At 51.5% G+C, this 17,296-nt stretch overlaps 1 protein-coding gene across 4 annotated transcripts in view; it reads left to right on the top strand.

Moving 5' to 3' along the window:
- The window catches only part of LOC102369102, a 46,804-nt gene that overhangs the window by 15,739 nt on the left and 13,769 nt on the right, over positions 1-17,296 (top strand). For all 4 annotated transcript variants that reach the window (XM_025194822.1, XM_025194824.1, XM_025194823.1 and 1 more), the window contains 3 exons: positions 3,362-4,174; positions 6,473-7,285; positions 12,021-12,833. In XM_025194822.1, coding sequence (XP_025050607.1) covers positions 3,362-4,174; positions 6,473-7,285; positions 12,021-12,833 — 2,439 coding nt within the window. The remainder of the gene's footprint in view (positions 1-3,361; positions 4,175-6,472; positions 7,286-12,020; positions 12,834-17,296) is intronic.

Raw genomic sequence — 17,296 nt, forward strand, 5'->3', positions numbered from 1 at the left:
AAGTCTTAATCATTGTCAAGGCTGTGATCTAGAAGTTAGACCTAAACCTACAGTTTTGGGAGTAATGGGGCCAGGGCTTTCTTCGCTGCCCTCACTCAGCCTTGTAAAGTCGATGTCCAAGTTGAGGGTGGCCGTACCACTCTATCTCCTGTGGCAATGGATTCACTATCCCTCGTGGCAGTTACCGGGGCTGGCAAACACTTTGGGGAGCAATTAGTGTATCTGGACTGCTTGTATCCTCTGCTGCTGGTGGCTCGTACTTGGTATGAATGTGATTAACCTCAGGCATAAAGGAACTGAAGCAAAAGGCAGCTAATGAGGAAAAAAAAAAAGCAACAGCTTTTCTGTAGCATCTGATGAAGTAAGCAATGAAAGCTTTCGCAGCTCTGATATAGTTAGTCCAAACTTATCAGGCCCCATGTGGCTGCTGGAGTAGTACGGGGCCTGTCCCACATGGGCACTACATGCAGCCAGTGGTGGACAGGCCAGGTGAAGAACACATACCAGACTTGGTCAGCACTGTGGTCTAGACAATAGGGGCACAGGCCATATTTTCACCCCAGAGCTACCCTTCCTACTGCTTGACTTTAGACTGGCAAGGATTTCTTAGGGTGATCTCTTTTTATCAGACCATCTATGTAGTTGGGATAAAGTTAGACAAGTTTTCCAATGTAAGACATTTCTTCTTCAGGAGGAAGAATGTCTTGCATTGGACAAGCATATCTAATTAAAGCAATCGCACTAAGAAATCCTTGCCGCGCGTCATTTCTGGACTGTCATGGTTACGACATCACTCTTATACTACTGTGACTTTAGACTAACACCACTAACTGCCTCTCTCTGATCCAGGGAAGTGTTCAGTCAATAGACTCCCAGAGAAGTGGGGCTGGAAGGGACCTCCAGAGGTCACATCTAGTCCAAACCCCCTGCCTAGGGCAGGATCACCCCTATCCAAATACCTATCCGTAGCCTAAACTTTTTGTACAACTCCCATTGATCCTGACACAGCACAAGACGTTGCACCCAAACCTTCCATGGATAAAGTCAGAGAGACCGCAGCATTTATTATTTTCCCTCAAATATTTCTGAAGCCTGTGCATAGTTCCTTTACCATTATGGGATCATAGAGAAGAGCTCTATTCCCTTTCTATAAGCATTGTTTGTTATTTTGAGTCCCTAATTGCTTAACACGGGGGTGGGCAATTATTTGGGCTGGAGGGCCACTTAGGGACCTTTGGTGAGCTGTTGTGGGCCAAGCCCATCCCATCCCCCAGCTGCATGCCAGGGATTCAGAGAAGCAGCCACAGGCCAGACAGAATCACGATGGACCATATTTTCAGCCCAGGGGCTGGATTTTACCTACCCCTGGCTTAACACCAGATACATTGGTGGGTGATAGAAACATGGAAGGGCAGGGTAGATATGTTCCTTTCTCGACTAACTAAATAACCTATATAAAGTTTCACTTTATCCTATATAACATATATAAAGGTTCACCCAAATTCACTTCATCAAATGCTGTGAAAGGACAGTGTAAAGCAGAGCATAAAGTGCAGCGAACGATTGGAGAACAGCGGGGCGCGTCTACACGAGACGCTTACTGCGCAGTAGTGTAGCAGTTAAAAACCCTGCTAATAGCCTACTGCACAGTGTTATTCGGCTAATGTGCAGTAAGCGTCACTAAAAAAACCATGTGCTGGCAGTACTGCACAATAGCTCTAGTTACTGTGCATTCGATTAGTACTTCATTAAGAAAGTACTAAACTAAATGTGCAGTATCTAAGGCATATTAATGAACGTGTAGCTGTGCCCAGTAGGTCGGAAAGCAGGATAACAAGGGGAAAGGGGGAAGAGGGATGCTGTGAGAGGCATACATAGTGGGGAGAAAACGGGATCAGAAAAACTAATCCAAGTAATGAGGTATGAATCCATATTCCCTGGGGAGTGTCCAGGGAGGCTGGAGACGGGCTTTTGTGTCTTTTTGCACCTGATGTCGTTCAGTCTCGCACATAGACATTATCCTGTCTATCCAAGATAGACATCAGATGGACACGGTATGCAGGCGATGGCAAACGTGACGCTGGTAGAGCTGCTGGTGCATGAACCTCAGATATTGGATTCCTTGTTAGTAGGTCCAGCGATAATAAGGTAGTCTGTATTGATGTGGGGACACAGCAGGCATTTGGACACTATTGCAAGGCCTGGTGCCTTGCTGAGGATGGGAGTTCATTAGTCTGTTGTTTGAGAGATGTTGTTTGAGGTCGGGGATCTGTCTGTAAGCTGGGGAGAAATGTGGATTTATAAAGCCTAAAGTCTGTCGCATGGTACACAATGACAAGCCTAATCCCTGTGTTTTGGGTTCTGCATTTTCCAAAGATCATTCTGCTCCTACTCCTTTAAGAAGTTTCCTAACCTTGCAGATACTTTGTGAAACTCCTTGCCCCCCTCGCCATGGCTCCAGGGAGCCGATGAGGGACTGCTTCAGGACTCTTGTTGCTCCAGCTGAGCCTCAAGCTAACCATGAGTGCTCACAGCCTCATAACCAAGCAAGCCAAGCCTCCTTTGTGCCCCACGCAGTGGTGAAGGGCTACCAAGGGAGACCTGCCCATCACCTGGAGCAAGAACCTGACCCAACACAGCCAGACATGACCTGACCGACCACCCGTGACCCATGGCTGCACCAGCTCCTTCCTCCGCTCCTGCCTACAATGGGTCCACTAATGGGAGCCTGGAGGAGGTGACAGACCTCACTGCACCATCATTTTTCCTCCATTTTTTTTTCTGAATGCCTGTCTCCAGCTTCCAGCAAGAAAGCAAGGATAGTTCATGCTAGGATCTCACACGTCTATATCCTAAAACAGGGGGGAAACATTTCTTCCTGGTCCCACAGGGCAACCAGCAAAACTCAGAAAGAAGCATGGGAAGGGGGGCGCGGGGAGGGAAAGAAATGCTTCCCATTTTTCCATTACTTGGGGACAGCAAGCATCGCTCCATGCATTACACCCTCTCACGGGACAGCCAGCACTCCTCTTTCTGTATCCTCTCCCCTCCATGAAATGATCCCACCTGCTTTAATCTCATTGCATAACTAAGCTGGTTATGGAGCTTTCCTTCGCTCTCCTCTCCAATATCCACCTGCTCTGGGTTGCAGAGCTTTTCTCATGATCTCCCAGGGATCTGTTGGAGAGCTCCTGGGCTTCCAGCTATTCTTTATGGAGACCTCCTGGCATTGTCTACTCCTAGATCATCCCTCACCAAGACTTACACCACCTCTTCTGGGAAACCTCCAGTGGTGGAGTGATGGGGAAGATGGACCGCTGGTCTGACCCAATCTGGCACTTCTTCTGTTCTTATGACGCAGGTGCGATGTCAGAACCAGATCCTTCCTTCTTCGCCACCTACAGCCGGGCTGCTAACTGGACCCACGAGGAGATGAAGGACCTTCTCACCATTTGGGGCCGGGAGGAGAACCAGCAGGCCCTCCGCAAGAGCCACCGCAACAAGGAGGTCTTCCAGCAGATTGCCGTGGAGATGACCGCCTGTGGCCACCACCGGGACTGGGAGCAGTGCCGCACCAAAACAAAGTGGATGAAGTCCTGCTATAAGAAGGTCCGGGACAAGAACCGGAGCTGCGGGGGCACCAGGTACACCATGTCCTTTTACAGGGAGCTGGCCCACATCCTCAAGGATGACTGTGGCCTGCATACCAGCAGCACCTTTGGCCCTCGTTCGTTAAAGAGGGGCAGAGAACAGAAGAGTCCCCCTGTGGATCAGGAGGGCCTGGGAGACCTTGCTACAGATGGGGCATGGTGGGTGCCAGAAGATGAATCGATGTCCCAAGAGCTGCTTGTAAGCCAGGTCCCAGACACAGAGGAACGGGACACAGGGGACACCATAACTGAGCCACAAGATGTGAACAACAGTGGCACGCCATCAAGGTGGCAGACGGCTCTGGAAATGGTCTCTGTCCCCATGCCACCCTTGATCCCAGAAGACTGCAGTGACACTGCCGAACCAGAAACCCCCTTTCCCACGCGTGTGCCAAGGATGCCCCATGCTCGTATCTCGATGGGTGCCTCGCAGCCCGTGCCACCGACCCAGCTCTCCACACCCAAACCTCCCAGTCCCAGTGGCAAGAGGACTGTACCCAACTCCCAGGCCATGGCAGATGCTGGTAAGTCTTCACACTCTGCTGCGGGCACATGCCAGTGCCACGGGGATAGAGGAGCACCCACAGGCACGTCATAGTCATAGAGCGATAGAGAGGTAGGGCTGGAAGGGATCTCCAGAGGCCATCTAGTCTGACCCCTTACTCAGAGCAGGACCATCCCCAACTATCCAAACCATCCCATACGCCGGGGGGATGGGAGCCATACCACTTCTAGACAAGCACTGTTTGCATCCCCTAACGCATTTCCCTCCACGTTCCCTGCTATTTTGTCCCCATGTAATTCCTAACTCACTTTTTGAACGGTGCAGAAGTTTCTGCTCCTGACCCACCCCAGTTAGACTAGACCAGGTAATGCTTACTGCCTGGAGCAGCCAACTCCTGTCTTCCCTGCTACTTATCTCCCAACCCCAGAACCACGTCTCACTGCAAACCTTCCCTTGACCCTCACCCTCATCCCCACTCCCCAACCACCTGAAGCAGTGGGTCTGGGTGCGGTACCACTCCAGAGCAAAGCAGATAAAGTCCTGCTGTGAGAAGGTCCAGGACAAGAACCAGAGCTCTGGTGCCTACCATGCCCCTTTACAGGGAGCTGACCTGCATCTTCAAGGGTGATGGTGGTGTGAAGTCCACAAACACCTCTTCCCTGGAGCTGCTGACAGCATACCACATGGTGTGCAGCACAACCGTGGTGTGCTAGGTGTGCATCACAACCTAGGGGAAAGTGGGGACAAGGAGAGGAAGGTGCCTTTGCTTTTATGTATCTTCTTCCCAGTCTCTAGGCTTGGGGACTGAACCCTTAATGCTCCCCTGAGGGACTGGTCCCAGTTAGAGTCCAGTGCTGGGAAGCAGGGGGGCGGTCCGTGAAACTGTGCCAAGCAGGTCAGCTAAGAGTGAGCAGTGTGCCTGACTGCTAGAGGCAAAGCCAGTGTGGCAGCAACTCACAAAAAGTGCAATCCTTTCCAGTCCCGGTCCCCTTGCACCGTGTCTGACTGAGACACGCTCAGTGCCGATGCTATCTGGAGGGTCCCCCTCCATGCCCTGCCCCAGGTACACTAGTGCAAGGTGCCTCCCTGAATGCACAGCGAGGTAGGAAGAATGCAGGAGATGGCTGACCCCGTTTCCAACCTCAGCTGCTTGTGTGCCCGGTCTTTCACCCCATCCAAATGCCCCTTCCCCAAGCTTTCTCCAGATCAAGGAAAGCCTTTCCTTCCTCCTCAGGGTTATGGACAGGCATGATGTTTCCATCAGAAGGACTGCTGCTCTTAGCAAGAGAGAGCATGAATGTGTAGGCATTCATCTGATTGCTCATGGAGGAAACCTGGCACATGGTGGGAAAGTTTTGCCACTTCCAAGCAGCCAGCTCCCACCTCTGCAAGTGTTGCTTAGGGAAGAACAAATGCCGGTCCTCCAGCATCCCTTCTCCCCATCATCCCCACAACTCCAGGGAGCTGGTTTTTTACCCAGGCCCATCTCCAATACGCTGTCTAAGGCCCCCCTTGCAGCCTGATAGCCAAGCAAGCCAGGCCCCCTCAGCTTCCCCACCCTGTGCTGAAAGACTGCACAGAGGGACAGTTTTGCAAAGCAGCAGTTTGCCTTGTATCTCACCCATGGCAGGAACCAAACCACCCACCAAGTGGCTAGGGAATTGTTATTCATCAAGCCCTAGACTACTACGACTAGGGAGCAGCCACTGATATTGCCAGGAGATAGCTTAAAATTGAAAAAAAAAAAAGAAGTAATTACTCATGCAGCATCTTAGCAACTCGTTGGACTCGCAGGAGAATAGCCAGGTGGGAAAAGGGACCGTATGGTTTCATTGGTGATGGATCAATGAATAAATGTTGTATAGAGCTGTTGGAGGTGTATCTTCAGGCATTTCTCAGCCCATGACGGTGGATGTCAGGGAGGGGATAGATCACTTCAGTTATACCCAGTTCCCCTGCTGCCTCCTGAAAACATCCACTACTATTGCTGAGGACCCTGCCACACATGCAAACTAAAGCTGGATAGAAACCAGCTATAGAGATGTTATACATTTTTCAACCACTAATTTTGTAGATAGTTGGCTCCTTTTATAGGCGGCTAATCATATTTACGGTGTGATAATTACTTTGCATGTGTGGCTGGTCTAAAATGATGGTGCGATTAATGAGTTAATGGAATGATAATTACTTTGCAGTGTGGCCAGCTGAAATTTATTGCAAGATTGACCACTTAGTAAAATAATATATGTAATGCGTGGCAGAGGATACTGGGCAATACGGGCCATTGGTCTGATCTGTATATGTTACTATGACACAGGCACAATGTTGGAACCAGCTCCTTCCCTCTCTACCACCTCCAGCCGGTCTGCTAACTGGACACATGAGGAGATGAAGGACCTCCTGGCCATCTGGGGCAAGGAGCAGAACCAGCAAGCCCTCCGCAAGACCCACCAAAACAAGGAGGTCTTCCAGTGGATCGCTGCAGAGATGACCGCCTGTGGCCACAACCGGGACTGGGTGCAATGCCGCTCCAAAACAAAGTGGATGAAGTCCTGCTATAAGAAGGTCCGGGACAAGAACCGGAGCTGCGGGGGCACCAGGTACACCATGTCCTTTTACAGGGAGCTGGCCCACATCCTCAAGGATGATGGTGGTGTGCAGGCCACAAACACCTTTGATGCCAGTTGGGCGAGGACAGGCATAGAGAAGCGTGTTCTCCCGCAAAAGCAGGAGCAGAAAGACCTCGGAGACCCTGCAGCAGCTGGGGTGTGGCTGGAGCCGGAGGAAGAATCAACATCCCAGGGACCGCCCATGAAGCCGGACCCCGACGAAGAGGAGGAGAACGCAGCGGGCAGCTCGGCTGACACCTTTGCCAAGCCGCAGGGCGTGGATGACGATGCCCCAGAGTCCATACCACAGATAGCCCTGGAAGTGGTCCCTACACCAGAGGACAGCGGCAAACCTGGCAGTCCAGACACATCCTTTCCCTCTTCTGTGCCAAGGGTGCTCTGGGCCTTTTCTTTGACAGACACCTCGCAGCCCACATTGCCAAGCCAGCTCCATGCACCCACACTTCCTGGGACTTGTGGTGAAGGGGGTGCACCCAATCCCCAAGTTGTTACTGATACTGGTAAGGTGATGCACCCTGGTGTGGGCTAAGGCTAGTGCCATGAGGATGGAGGGGCACTCCCAGGCATGCACTGCACATGGGGGTCTCCTCCTCACAGGTTTCCTGGAAAAGTTTTGACTTGGAAGCAGAAATGTGGGGTAGGTTTTGCTAACAGGCAGCTCACAGTCTGCATTGCAAGAGGGTCAATTCCCCACTGTGTTTCTCACTGAATCTCTTGCTATTTCTCCCATGCCTGCACAGACGGACTCGTAGGTGTCTGTGCCGCTGTGCCTACCTTATCCTCACCAAAACCACTGGCCCAGCACACTGTGCATCGTGCAAAACCACTGTCCCAGTGTACCCAATTGGGTTTCACCCAATTTAGAGGCACCTGCCCAAGGTATTAAGGTACTTCAGACCTCCCGATGGAGAGAAGCTAGTGCTGCCCTGGGTGAATGCACCTCCAAAGACAGCGTCTCCTGTTTGAGGCTTCTCAAGCAAAATCTAAATCTCCCCTCACCTGCCAGACTCCTCTCCCATCTCCCAGGCAAGAGGAATTGCAGGAAGGCCTGCACCCAAGGGCAAGAAATATCAAGGCTACTAGCTCTTCCCCCATGCCGGCATTGCAGCTCCAGACTGAGAGAGTTTCAAGAGGAATCATAGAAAATGAGAGTTGAAGGGACCTCAGGAGGGCACCTCTAGTCCAACCCCCTGCTCCAAACAGGACCAGCCCCAACTACATCATCCCAGCCAAGGCTTTGTCTAGCTGGGTCTTAAAAACTTAAAACCTCCAAGAATAGAGATGCTGCCACCTGTCTGGGTAGCCTGTTCCAGGACTTTACTACCCTCTTCTTGGGAAGGTTTTCCTATTATCGAACCTAAACTTCCCTTGCTGCAACTTGAACCCATTGCTGCTTGTTGTGTCAGCTGTCATCCCTGAGAACAGCCCAGCTCCATCCTCTTTCAAACCCCGCTTCAGGGAGTTAAAGGCTGCTATTAACTCCCCCTTCTCCCCCCAGTCTTCTCTTCTCCAGACTAAATAAGCCCAATTCCCGCAGTCGCTCCTCATCAGTCCTGTTTCCCAGGCTCCTCACCATTTTTGTTGCCCTCCGCTGGACTCTCTCCAATTTATCCACGTTCTTTCTGTAGTGAGGAGCCCAAAACTGGACACGGTACTCCAGATGTGGCCTCACCAGTGCTGAACAGAGGGAAGAATTGCTTCTCTTGATCTGCTGGCAACGCTCCTACCAATGCAGCCCAGTGTACCGTTAGCCTGCTTCATAACAAGGGCACACTGTTAGCTCACATTCAGCTTCTTTGTCCCCTGTCACCCCCAGGTCCTTTTCTGCAGAGCTGCTGCCCAGCCCGTCGGCCCCCAGCCTGCACCGGTGCACGGGATTGATCTGTCCTATGTGCAGGACTTGGCACTTGTCTTTATTGAACCTTGTGAGATTTCTTTTGGTCCAGTCCTCCAATTTGGTTAGGAAGGCAGAGGAAAAGCAGAAGTCTGGTGTAGTCCCTGTCACTGCTGCTGCCTCATTTGATCCATCGCCAGGGCCGGATCTAGGGTTTCTCAAGTAGAAACAGCAACCTGTGCTGCAGGGGTGGATGCACCCCTAGCTCGCAGCCTCCACAGCCCCCATGGATGCAGGCAGACTGCCCTCAGCAGCCTCCAGGGACTTTTAAGGTAACTAAACCAAGTGAAAATACCCCTCCTTCCCTTTTCCTCTCTCCTGTCCCACCTGCCACTGCTGCCTGGCCAGCTGCAGGGGACGTACCACAGCTATTCCTGCCTACCCTAGCCGGACTGTATGGTAGCTGGGCTCATCTGGGGGCTGGCCTTATCTGGGGACAGGAACAGCACAACAGCAGGGCAGGAGAGTAGCTCCCTCCCTCCCTCGAGGGAAACCAGGCCATCCCCAGTGCCTCTTTCTGAGCCCACCACCATGCAATCGGCTTGGGGCAGGCAGGAACAACTCTGGTGCTTGTCCGATCCCCGGGACAGTGGGGAAAGCCACGGCGGTGGGCAGGGGAGGGGGATTTTCACCTCCTTTAAAGGATTTTAAAAGTTCCTGGAGACTCCCATGGTGTGGTCCGATGCATGAAGAGGGTGCAGCTGTGCCACCGTCTCCACCCCCAGCTCCAGAGCCCATCACTCAACCATGGAAAATCCTTCCCTCTCTCTTCATCTTTTCACTTGTAAGAAGCCACAAGAAAAACCGTCCATGCTGAGCATGTCTACATGTGTATTTAAGCGTGCCTAAATTTAATGCGCATTAGCTTAATGTGCATTAAATGAGTTTAGGCAGGCATCTACACATGCAGGCATTTAAAGTGCATTAACGCTGTGTGTGTGTGTGTAGACTGACTTGGGACTAAAGTTCATCCCAAGTCAGTCCACACACACAGTGAACGGACTCTAATGCATCTACATGTGTGTTAGTACAACTGCTGAAACCTCCTTAGCCTGACGAAGGGTTTTTGAACCCGAAAGCTTACTTAATAACTATTCTCCAACCATTTGGGTTGGTCTAATAAAAGATATCAAATTCACCCAAGGAGCCTTGTCTTCCTCAGTACACTTTAATTATTCGTTCCTAAAGTTGATACCTGCATTTTCAGGTACCAAATTTAGGCGTGATTAGCTCAAAAATGTTATTTTTAAAGTGCATTAAGAGCATGCACATGTAGGTGTGCACCCTAATGCTCCTTAAATTTATGCTAATGCACCTTAAAGTGTCTCATGTAGACGTGTCCAGTGTGTGTAAGCAAGATTGTAGAATCACAGAAAAGTGGGCTTGGAAGGGACCTCCAGAGGTCACATCTAGTCCAGCCCCCTGTCCTGAGGCAGGATCAGCCCTATCCAAACTATCCTATAGGACAATGGACAATTGGACAGTGATGTCCATTGTCCAGCCTCTTAGCAAAACTACACAGTGAACCCTGACACAACACACGACATCACACCTGAAACTGCCCCAAGTAAAACAGGGGACCCTTTAAAAGTTAATTCCCAGCACAATCCACCCACTCTCCCCAGGCTGGGCTGCAGCCAGCACCCAATGCCTCTGAGGGAGGTTTAAAAACACCCTGACACACGGAGCAGAGAGGGCAGAAGGGGGCAATCAGCAAAGCCCCAAAGCCTGGGAAATCCCCATAGTACAACATAGATATCACTATGTCTAAATCAGTGGTTTTCAACCATTTTTCATTTGCCAAGCCCTTAAAGATTTTGGACGGAGGTGTAGACCCCCTTGAAAATGTCCAATGGAGGCACGGACCCCTTTGAACTGTAAGTGGGTATTCACATACTTTTGATTGATCATAGTCCTCTTTTGGGGACCCCTTAGACGTGGTCTGCAGACCCCCAAGGGTCTGTGGTCCACAGGTTGAAAATCATCAGCCTACATCATCCCCAACCAGTGGCTGTCCAGCCTTTCTTGAACTCCTCCAGGGCTGGAGAGTCTGCAACTTCTCTGGGTGCCTATTCCACTGCCCCCCTGCTCTGAGAGTGAAGAAGTGTTTGCATATATCCAGTGTAAACTTGCTTTGCTGCATCCTCCTCTCTGCAGCAAGAGAGAAAAAGTGCTTCCCCTCTTCTTTATGTCAGCCTTTCAGGTATTTAAAACCTTCGCCAGCAGTCGGCAGGTGGCAGCTTGATGGGAGAGTGGGAAGGATGAGAAGAAAGCTTTGGGGTTGGTGGCACAGCTTAGCTCCGTGCTTGGCTGGAGCAGCAGAACCCAGCCTAAATGACCTAACTGGCTCCATGGAGCCTTATTGGGTGGGCAAGAAGCAGTGCATTCTGGGAAGCTGGAGGCCAGCATGGCAGCTACTCGCCTATAGGGAGGGTGCGTCTACATATGCATTTACTCCGGCTTAAATTTACTGTGCACTAAGCGGGAATAGGCCGATGCCTATACATGCAGGTGTTAAAGCACACTAATGCTGTGTGTGGACTGCGCAGTAAGGCGTCTACACATGCATTACTACACAGTAACAGGGCAAAAATTTGATACCTGCATAATGCAGGCATCAAATTTCCGCTCAAGTCGGTGTAAGTCGCTATATTTAGTGCGCAGCATGGGCTTGCACGTGTGTGCCTGTACTGCACGTGAATTTTGGTTGCTGCACAGTAACTGCACATGTGTAGATGCACCCAGAAATAATCAGGCATTTGTTTTGCTCTGGAAAAACTTTTGAGCAAGTGAGAACTTCCTTTGCAACCCAGAGCTAACTGTGCCTCTTCACAGCCTGCTGGCCAGGCAAGCCAAGCCCCCTGATCTTCCCCGCCCTGCATTGAAACCAAATCAGTGACCAAGTGAATAGGGCACAGTTATTCACCAAGTCCCAGACTATTAGAAGTAAGGGGAACCCACTGAAATGCCCAAGAAATACATTTAAATAAAAAAGTACTTGTCTATGCAACATGCTGTTAACTTGTGGAACCCATTGCCGCAGGCGGTAGAAGCCAATAGAATAGCCAGGTTAAAAAAGGTATTAGGCAAGTTAATGGGTAATTAGTTTCATTAGCCATTATTAAACAGAATGGTCAGTCAGGGAGGTATCCTCTAGCATTTCTAACCCAATGAGAACACATGCCGGGGAACGTATGACCGAGGATAGATTGCTCTAGATATACCCTGTTCATATGCTCCCCCTCTAAAGCATCCACTGCTGCCACTATAGAGAGAGGATACTGGGAGAGAGGGACCATTGGTATGACCCAGCGTGATGCTTTTATGTTCTTACGACTCAGGTATGGTGTCCGAACCAGCTCCATCCCCCTCCACCACCTACATTCGGTCCTACAACTGGACACAGGCAGAGAGAAGGGACCTCCTGGCCATCTGGGGCAGGGAGGAGAACCAGCAGGCCCTCCGCAAGAGCCACCGCAACAAGAAGGTCTTCCAGAGGATCGCTGCGGAGATGACAGCCCGGGGCCACAACCGAGACTGGGAACAGTGTCGCTCCAAAACCAAGTGGATGAAGTCCTGCTATAAGAAAGTACAGGACAAGAACCGGAGCTGTGGGGGCACTGGGCACACCATGCCCTTTTACAGGCAGCTGGCCCGCATCCTCAAAGGTGATCAGTCTGGCAACACCTTTGACCCCAGGTGCCCGAGGATGGGCACAGAACAGCCACCTGCTCCCAAAGAGCAGGAAGCCCCAAGGCATCCTGCTGCAGCTGGGACGCCATTGAAGCTGGAGGAAGATTCGGTCTCCCAGGAGCTGCTCATCAGCCAGGTCATCGATACCAAACAAGACGGTGGGAACAACTCCACTGACACGGTGGTTGAGGCACAGGATGTGGATGACAACTCTGCTTTGTCAAGGTCCTGGACGGCCCCAGGAATGGTCCCTGCCCCACCACTGCCCTCAAACCTGGAAGATGATAGCAAATCTGGTGACCCCAAGACCCCCTTTCCCATGTCTGTGCCTGGCGTGCTCTGCACTCCTTCCTCGACAGATGCCTCGCAGGCTGTGCCACTGGGCTGGCTCCCCACACTCGCTTCCCCCAGCCCTGGGAGTGAGAGGATTGCGCCCAATTCGCAGGCCACGGTGGACACTGGTAAGTCTCCCTATTCTACTGCAGGCCTAATGCCACTGCCGTGGGGAGAGAGGGGCCTATTCCACAAGTAGGCAGGAATTGCTTGGTGATAATACCGCACCTCCTTCCCACCTCACTCCGTGTCTTATCCCGCAAGACTGTTCCAAACTATGATGTTTGGGTGGAGGGGTGCAAATTAGCCATGCCTTTGGGGAATTGAATGACATTGGCCATGATGATCAGTGTTGTGCATTCACTGGTGCTCCCCTGCAACTTTCCAAGACAATTTACAGCAGGGGTGGGCAAAATATGGCTCATGTGCTGGACCTGGTCTACCAAGAGATTAATGTCTGGCCTGTGGCCAGTCCAAAGGTCATGGCCAGTCTACGCCTCAGGCTGTTGTTCATTTGTCCAGTCCTACAACCCCCCGGGTGTGCAGACTCACTGCCTGGTAGTCCTGGTGGTGGCAGCTCCTTCCAGTGGGTGCTGCTGCTGGACTTGACCCTGGTACCCAGGCACCCAGCCCATCTGTCCTGCACCCACCGCCAGGGGCGGGACCCACATGGGCACGGTGCGTGACCAGATGAATGGGATGGGGCCATGGGGAGCAGCGTTCGGGATTAGGACAGGCGGGAGAAGCTGGGATCATGGGATGGGATTACAGGGTGGTGATAGCATAGGGCTGGAGCCAGGGCAGGGCCATGATCTGCTGCCCTCATGGCCCTGCATTGGGCATGGGTTCTGCAGGCAGGGGCGTGCAAGGAGAAGATTGCAGCTTGGCCCTGAGCCCCAACCACACACTGTCACTGCCCCCAAGATCCCGAGCCTGACCTAGACACAGCTCCCTCTTACCTGCCCTGCCCGTGCAGGTCCTGGCCAGACTCCAAGGAGACCCTGGGATCTCTGGGCAGTGACAGCGCAGGTCCGGGGCCTGGGACAGAGCCACAATCTGCTCCCCACATGCCCCTGTCCGCAGAACTGGCGCTCATCACAAAGGCATGCAGGCAGCGGATCACGGCTCTGCCCTGGGCCCCACCCCCCCATCCTGGCCCCATGTGCCTGTCCCACTCCCAGATGCCACTCCCCATCCACCTGCCTCCCCATCCCAGCTGCCTGGCTAATCTCAACTGCCTAAGAGCCAGTTAGGGAGTTTTGGTCAGCTGGTGTATGATGAGGGTGCGTGCGACAGCTCACCCAAACTTTCTGTGTGGCCTATGGGCCCCAATAATTGTCCATCTCTGATTTGTAGGCACCTACCCCAGATAATGGGGCACTTCACTCATGAGTTACTGCTGTAAGGAAATGCACCTTCCAGGGAGGCATCCAATTATTGGCTTGCTCAGAGCAATCCTCCACACCCCGCAACCCATGCTCCTCCAGATGCCTCACCTGGGCAGCAGGAGTTGTGGGAATGATGGTGGTCAAAGGCAAGAGAAAGCAACACCGTTACCTCCCCTCCACCCTGGGATGCCAGCCCCACATGCAGACAGTTACCTGGGGAAGTTGGAGAAGGAAAAGTCTGGACCAGGACCAGGCCATAGGTGTGCTGTAATATCTTCAGATGGCCGCGCATCTCCTGCCCCACTCTGGCTCCTGTGGCTCCTCCATTCTCCATCTTGCCTACCATGCTGTGGTGGATCTTATAATACATAAGGAGGTTGCCCCAGAGTCCCAGAATGATCCTCAGTCCCTCAACCATCTAGTGCTCCACGTGCCCAGCTGGCACCAGTCTCACCCCTCCGGCACTAAATCACGGCCCTATCTGCACCTTAGGGCACAAACTGCCTCAGGAGCAATAATTATGGCCGCCTGCCACCCCCATAGTCATGCCCATGCCTTGCAGGTGTCACTGGGCACATCTACACAAGACGCTCCTGCAAAGTGTTATTAGGCTACTGCCTAGGAAGCGATGCAAAAAACCTGTGCCAGCGCTACTGCACAGTAATTGTAGTTATTGTACATTTAGTTAGTACTTCATTAGGCAACAACTACTTCATCTGCACAGTCATTAATGCACAATAGCTACCGTACATTAATGAAAGTGTAGACGCGCCCATTCCGTATCAAATCACGGGGGCCCTAATACAACACTTGGCTCCTCTGGCCTCACATCTTTGTCTGGGCTTCAGCCTGCCTGAGCTTGGCCCTTTTACTCGGGCTGCACCTCTCAGCACAGGTCCATTGCACCAGCCCTGGTTGCGCCCCCTTGGGCTCCAGGCCCTGCAATTCTGTCTTATGTGATAGCACTCTGGGGTCCCTGAGCCAGGCAAGGCCGAGCTCCCTGTGCCCAGCCCCCTGGGGCATTGGGCAGCAATTTGCTGAGACGGAACAGGTGCAAGAAGGGAGGGCAAGAAGAAAACTTAGGAGGCTGGCTCTCCTCCTTTTCCTAGATGGGCAAGCAGAGCCAGCACTGAAGTAGTTGCATGGTAGGAAACCAAACACATATCCCTCCTACCAAAACCCAGTACCCCCACCACTACAAATTACACTCACAAGCAAGAGAAACAGTTGCAGCAGGCTTTCAGGTGGGGTTAACAGCTGTTGCTAGAAGCCCAGTGTGGATCTCTATGGTCTGTGGGTGGTTGGTCAGGTCCTCATCAGGCTGGGCCAGATCTGGTCCTTGCTCCAGTCAAAGGGTGTGTCTATGCATTTATTAATGCGCCTTAGATACTGAGCGTTTCATTTCATACTTGCTTAATAAAGTACTAACTAAATGTGCAATAACTAGAGTTAACTGTGCAGTAGCACCAGTGCATGGTTATTTAGTGACGCTTACTGTGCATTAGCCTAATAACACTGAGCAGTAGGCTATTAGCCCGGTTTGTGCTGTGACGCATTACTGTGCAGTGTTATTCGGCTAATACGCAGTTAGCATCTCATGTAGATGCGCTGAAAAGGCAGAGCAAACCACTTTGTGGAGAGCCTGTGCATGAGGCATGTAAAGGGCTTGGCTGGCCTGGCCATGAGATGTGGTGAGCTCTGGGTTTGGCTAGAGCATAAAGTCTGGCATAAGTTGGAGTCAAGGTAGGGGGTGTTTGGGGACTGTATGGTGACGTTTTATGCAAGGAGAGCTGCACGGGAGATTGTTCTGCCATGACAAACTCATGCAAATGAGATCTTCTGGTTTGAAAATGGATGATCTTTCTCATCCATCTGCCATTTTTCATCTGTGAGAGACTGCATGCATGCTGTCCATTTCTAGGGAGAGATCAGAGATTCTCATGCCAGGAGTGTAAAACCTCTACCACATAGAGGTTTGCAAGGTTCCTTGGGTGAATCTGAGATCTTTAAATATTTAAGCTGGTCTAATAAAAGATATCAGATTCACCCAAGGAACCTTGCAAACCTCTATGTGCAAACCTCTCGACCCCAGCGAGAGGTAGAAAGGTTAACCAGACCAAAGAGAGCCTTCCCCTCTCCTTTAAGGGGCTTGGGCAGGCGTGACATTTCTAGCAGAAGAAATCCCGCTCTGCCAGGAGAAAATGTGAGGTGACAGGCCTTCACGGGATTTCTCATGGAGGAAGCATGGTGGATCTGTGAAAAAGCTCTATCACTTCAAATCGGGAACATCTCACCTCCGTGAGAGTATCTCATTCACGGTGAATGATTGTCATGTTGCTGCTTCTGTGCAGTCCTCCAGCATCCCAGCATGCCTTATCACGCCCCCTCCCACAGTTCTAGGATGCGTATTTGTGACTCACCTGCAACTTGACTGCTCCATCAGAGCACAGAGCTACCGTGGCTGTGTCAAAGCTTGAAGGCCAGGCAAGCCAAGCCCCCTCACCTTCCCACCCTGTCCTAGAAGTCTGCATGAAGAGAGGCAGCGATCTGCCCTTTGTCTCGCCCACAGCGGGAACAAACCATTGACCAAGTGGATTCAAGTCCCAGACTATTAGGACTAGGACTGTTAGCACCCAGTGGGCACGTCTACACGAGGTGCTTACTGCGCGTAAGCCTAATATCATGGCACAGTAGCATGGTGGTTAAATACCATGCTAATAGCCGACTGTGCCACGTTATTAGGCGAATGCACAGTAAGCGTCACTAAATAACTGTGCGCTGGCGCTACTGCACAGTAACTTGAGTTACTGTGCATTTAGTTAGTTCTTTATTAAGCAAGTACTAAAGTAAATGCGCAGTATCTAAGGCGCATTAATGAATGTGTAGATGTTCCCACTGATATTGCCAGGCAAAAGGTTTAAATTGAAAAAGAGAAAGTAATCATTCATGTGACATGATTTCGACTTAATGGACGTGGTTATTACAGAAGACAGTAGAGGCAGAGAGAATAGCCAGGGTGAAAAAGGGCCAAGACAAATTCCTGAGTGATTGATCCAGTATTGGCTTTTCAACACAATAGTCGGGGATGGATCCTCTGCCAGCTCTCAACCGATGATGGTGGATGCTGGGGAGGGTATGAGAGGGGATGGATCACACTAGATGTACCTTCTTCATTTGCTGTCCCTCCACAGCATCAACAGCAG

Source organism: Alligator sinensis, unplaced genomic scaffold, assembly GCF_000455745.1.
Source record: "Alligator sinensis unplaced genomic scaffold, ASM45574v1 scaffold363_1, whole genome shotgun sequence".
NCBI lineage: Eukaryota > Metazoa > Chordata > Crocodylia > Alligatoridae > Alligator > Alligator sinensis.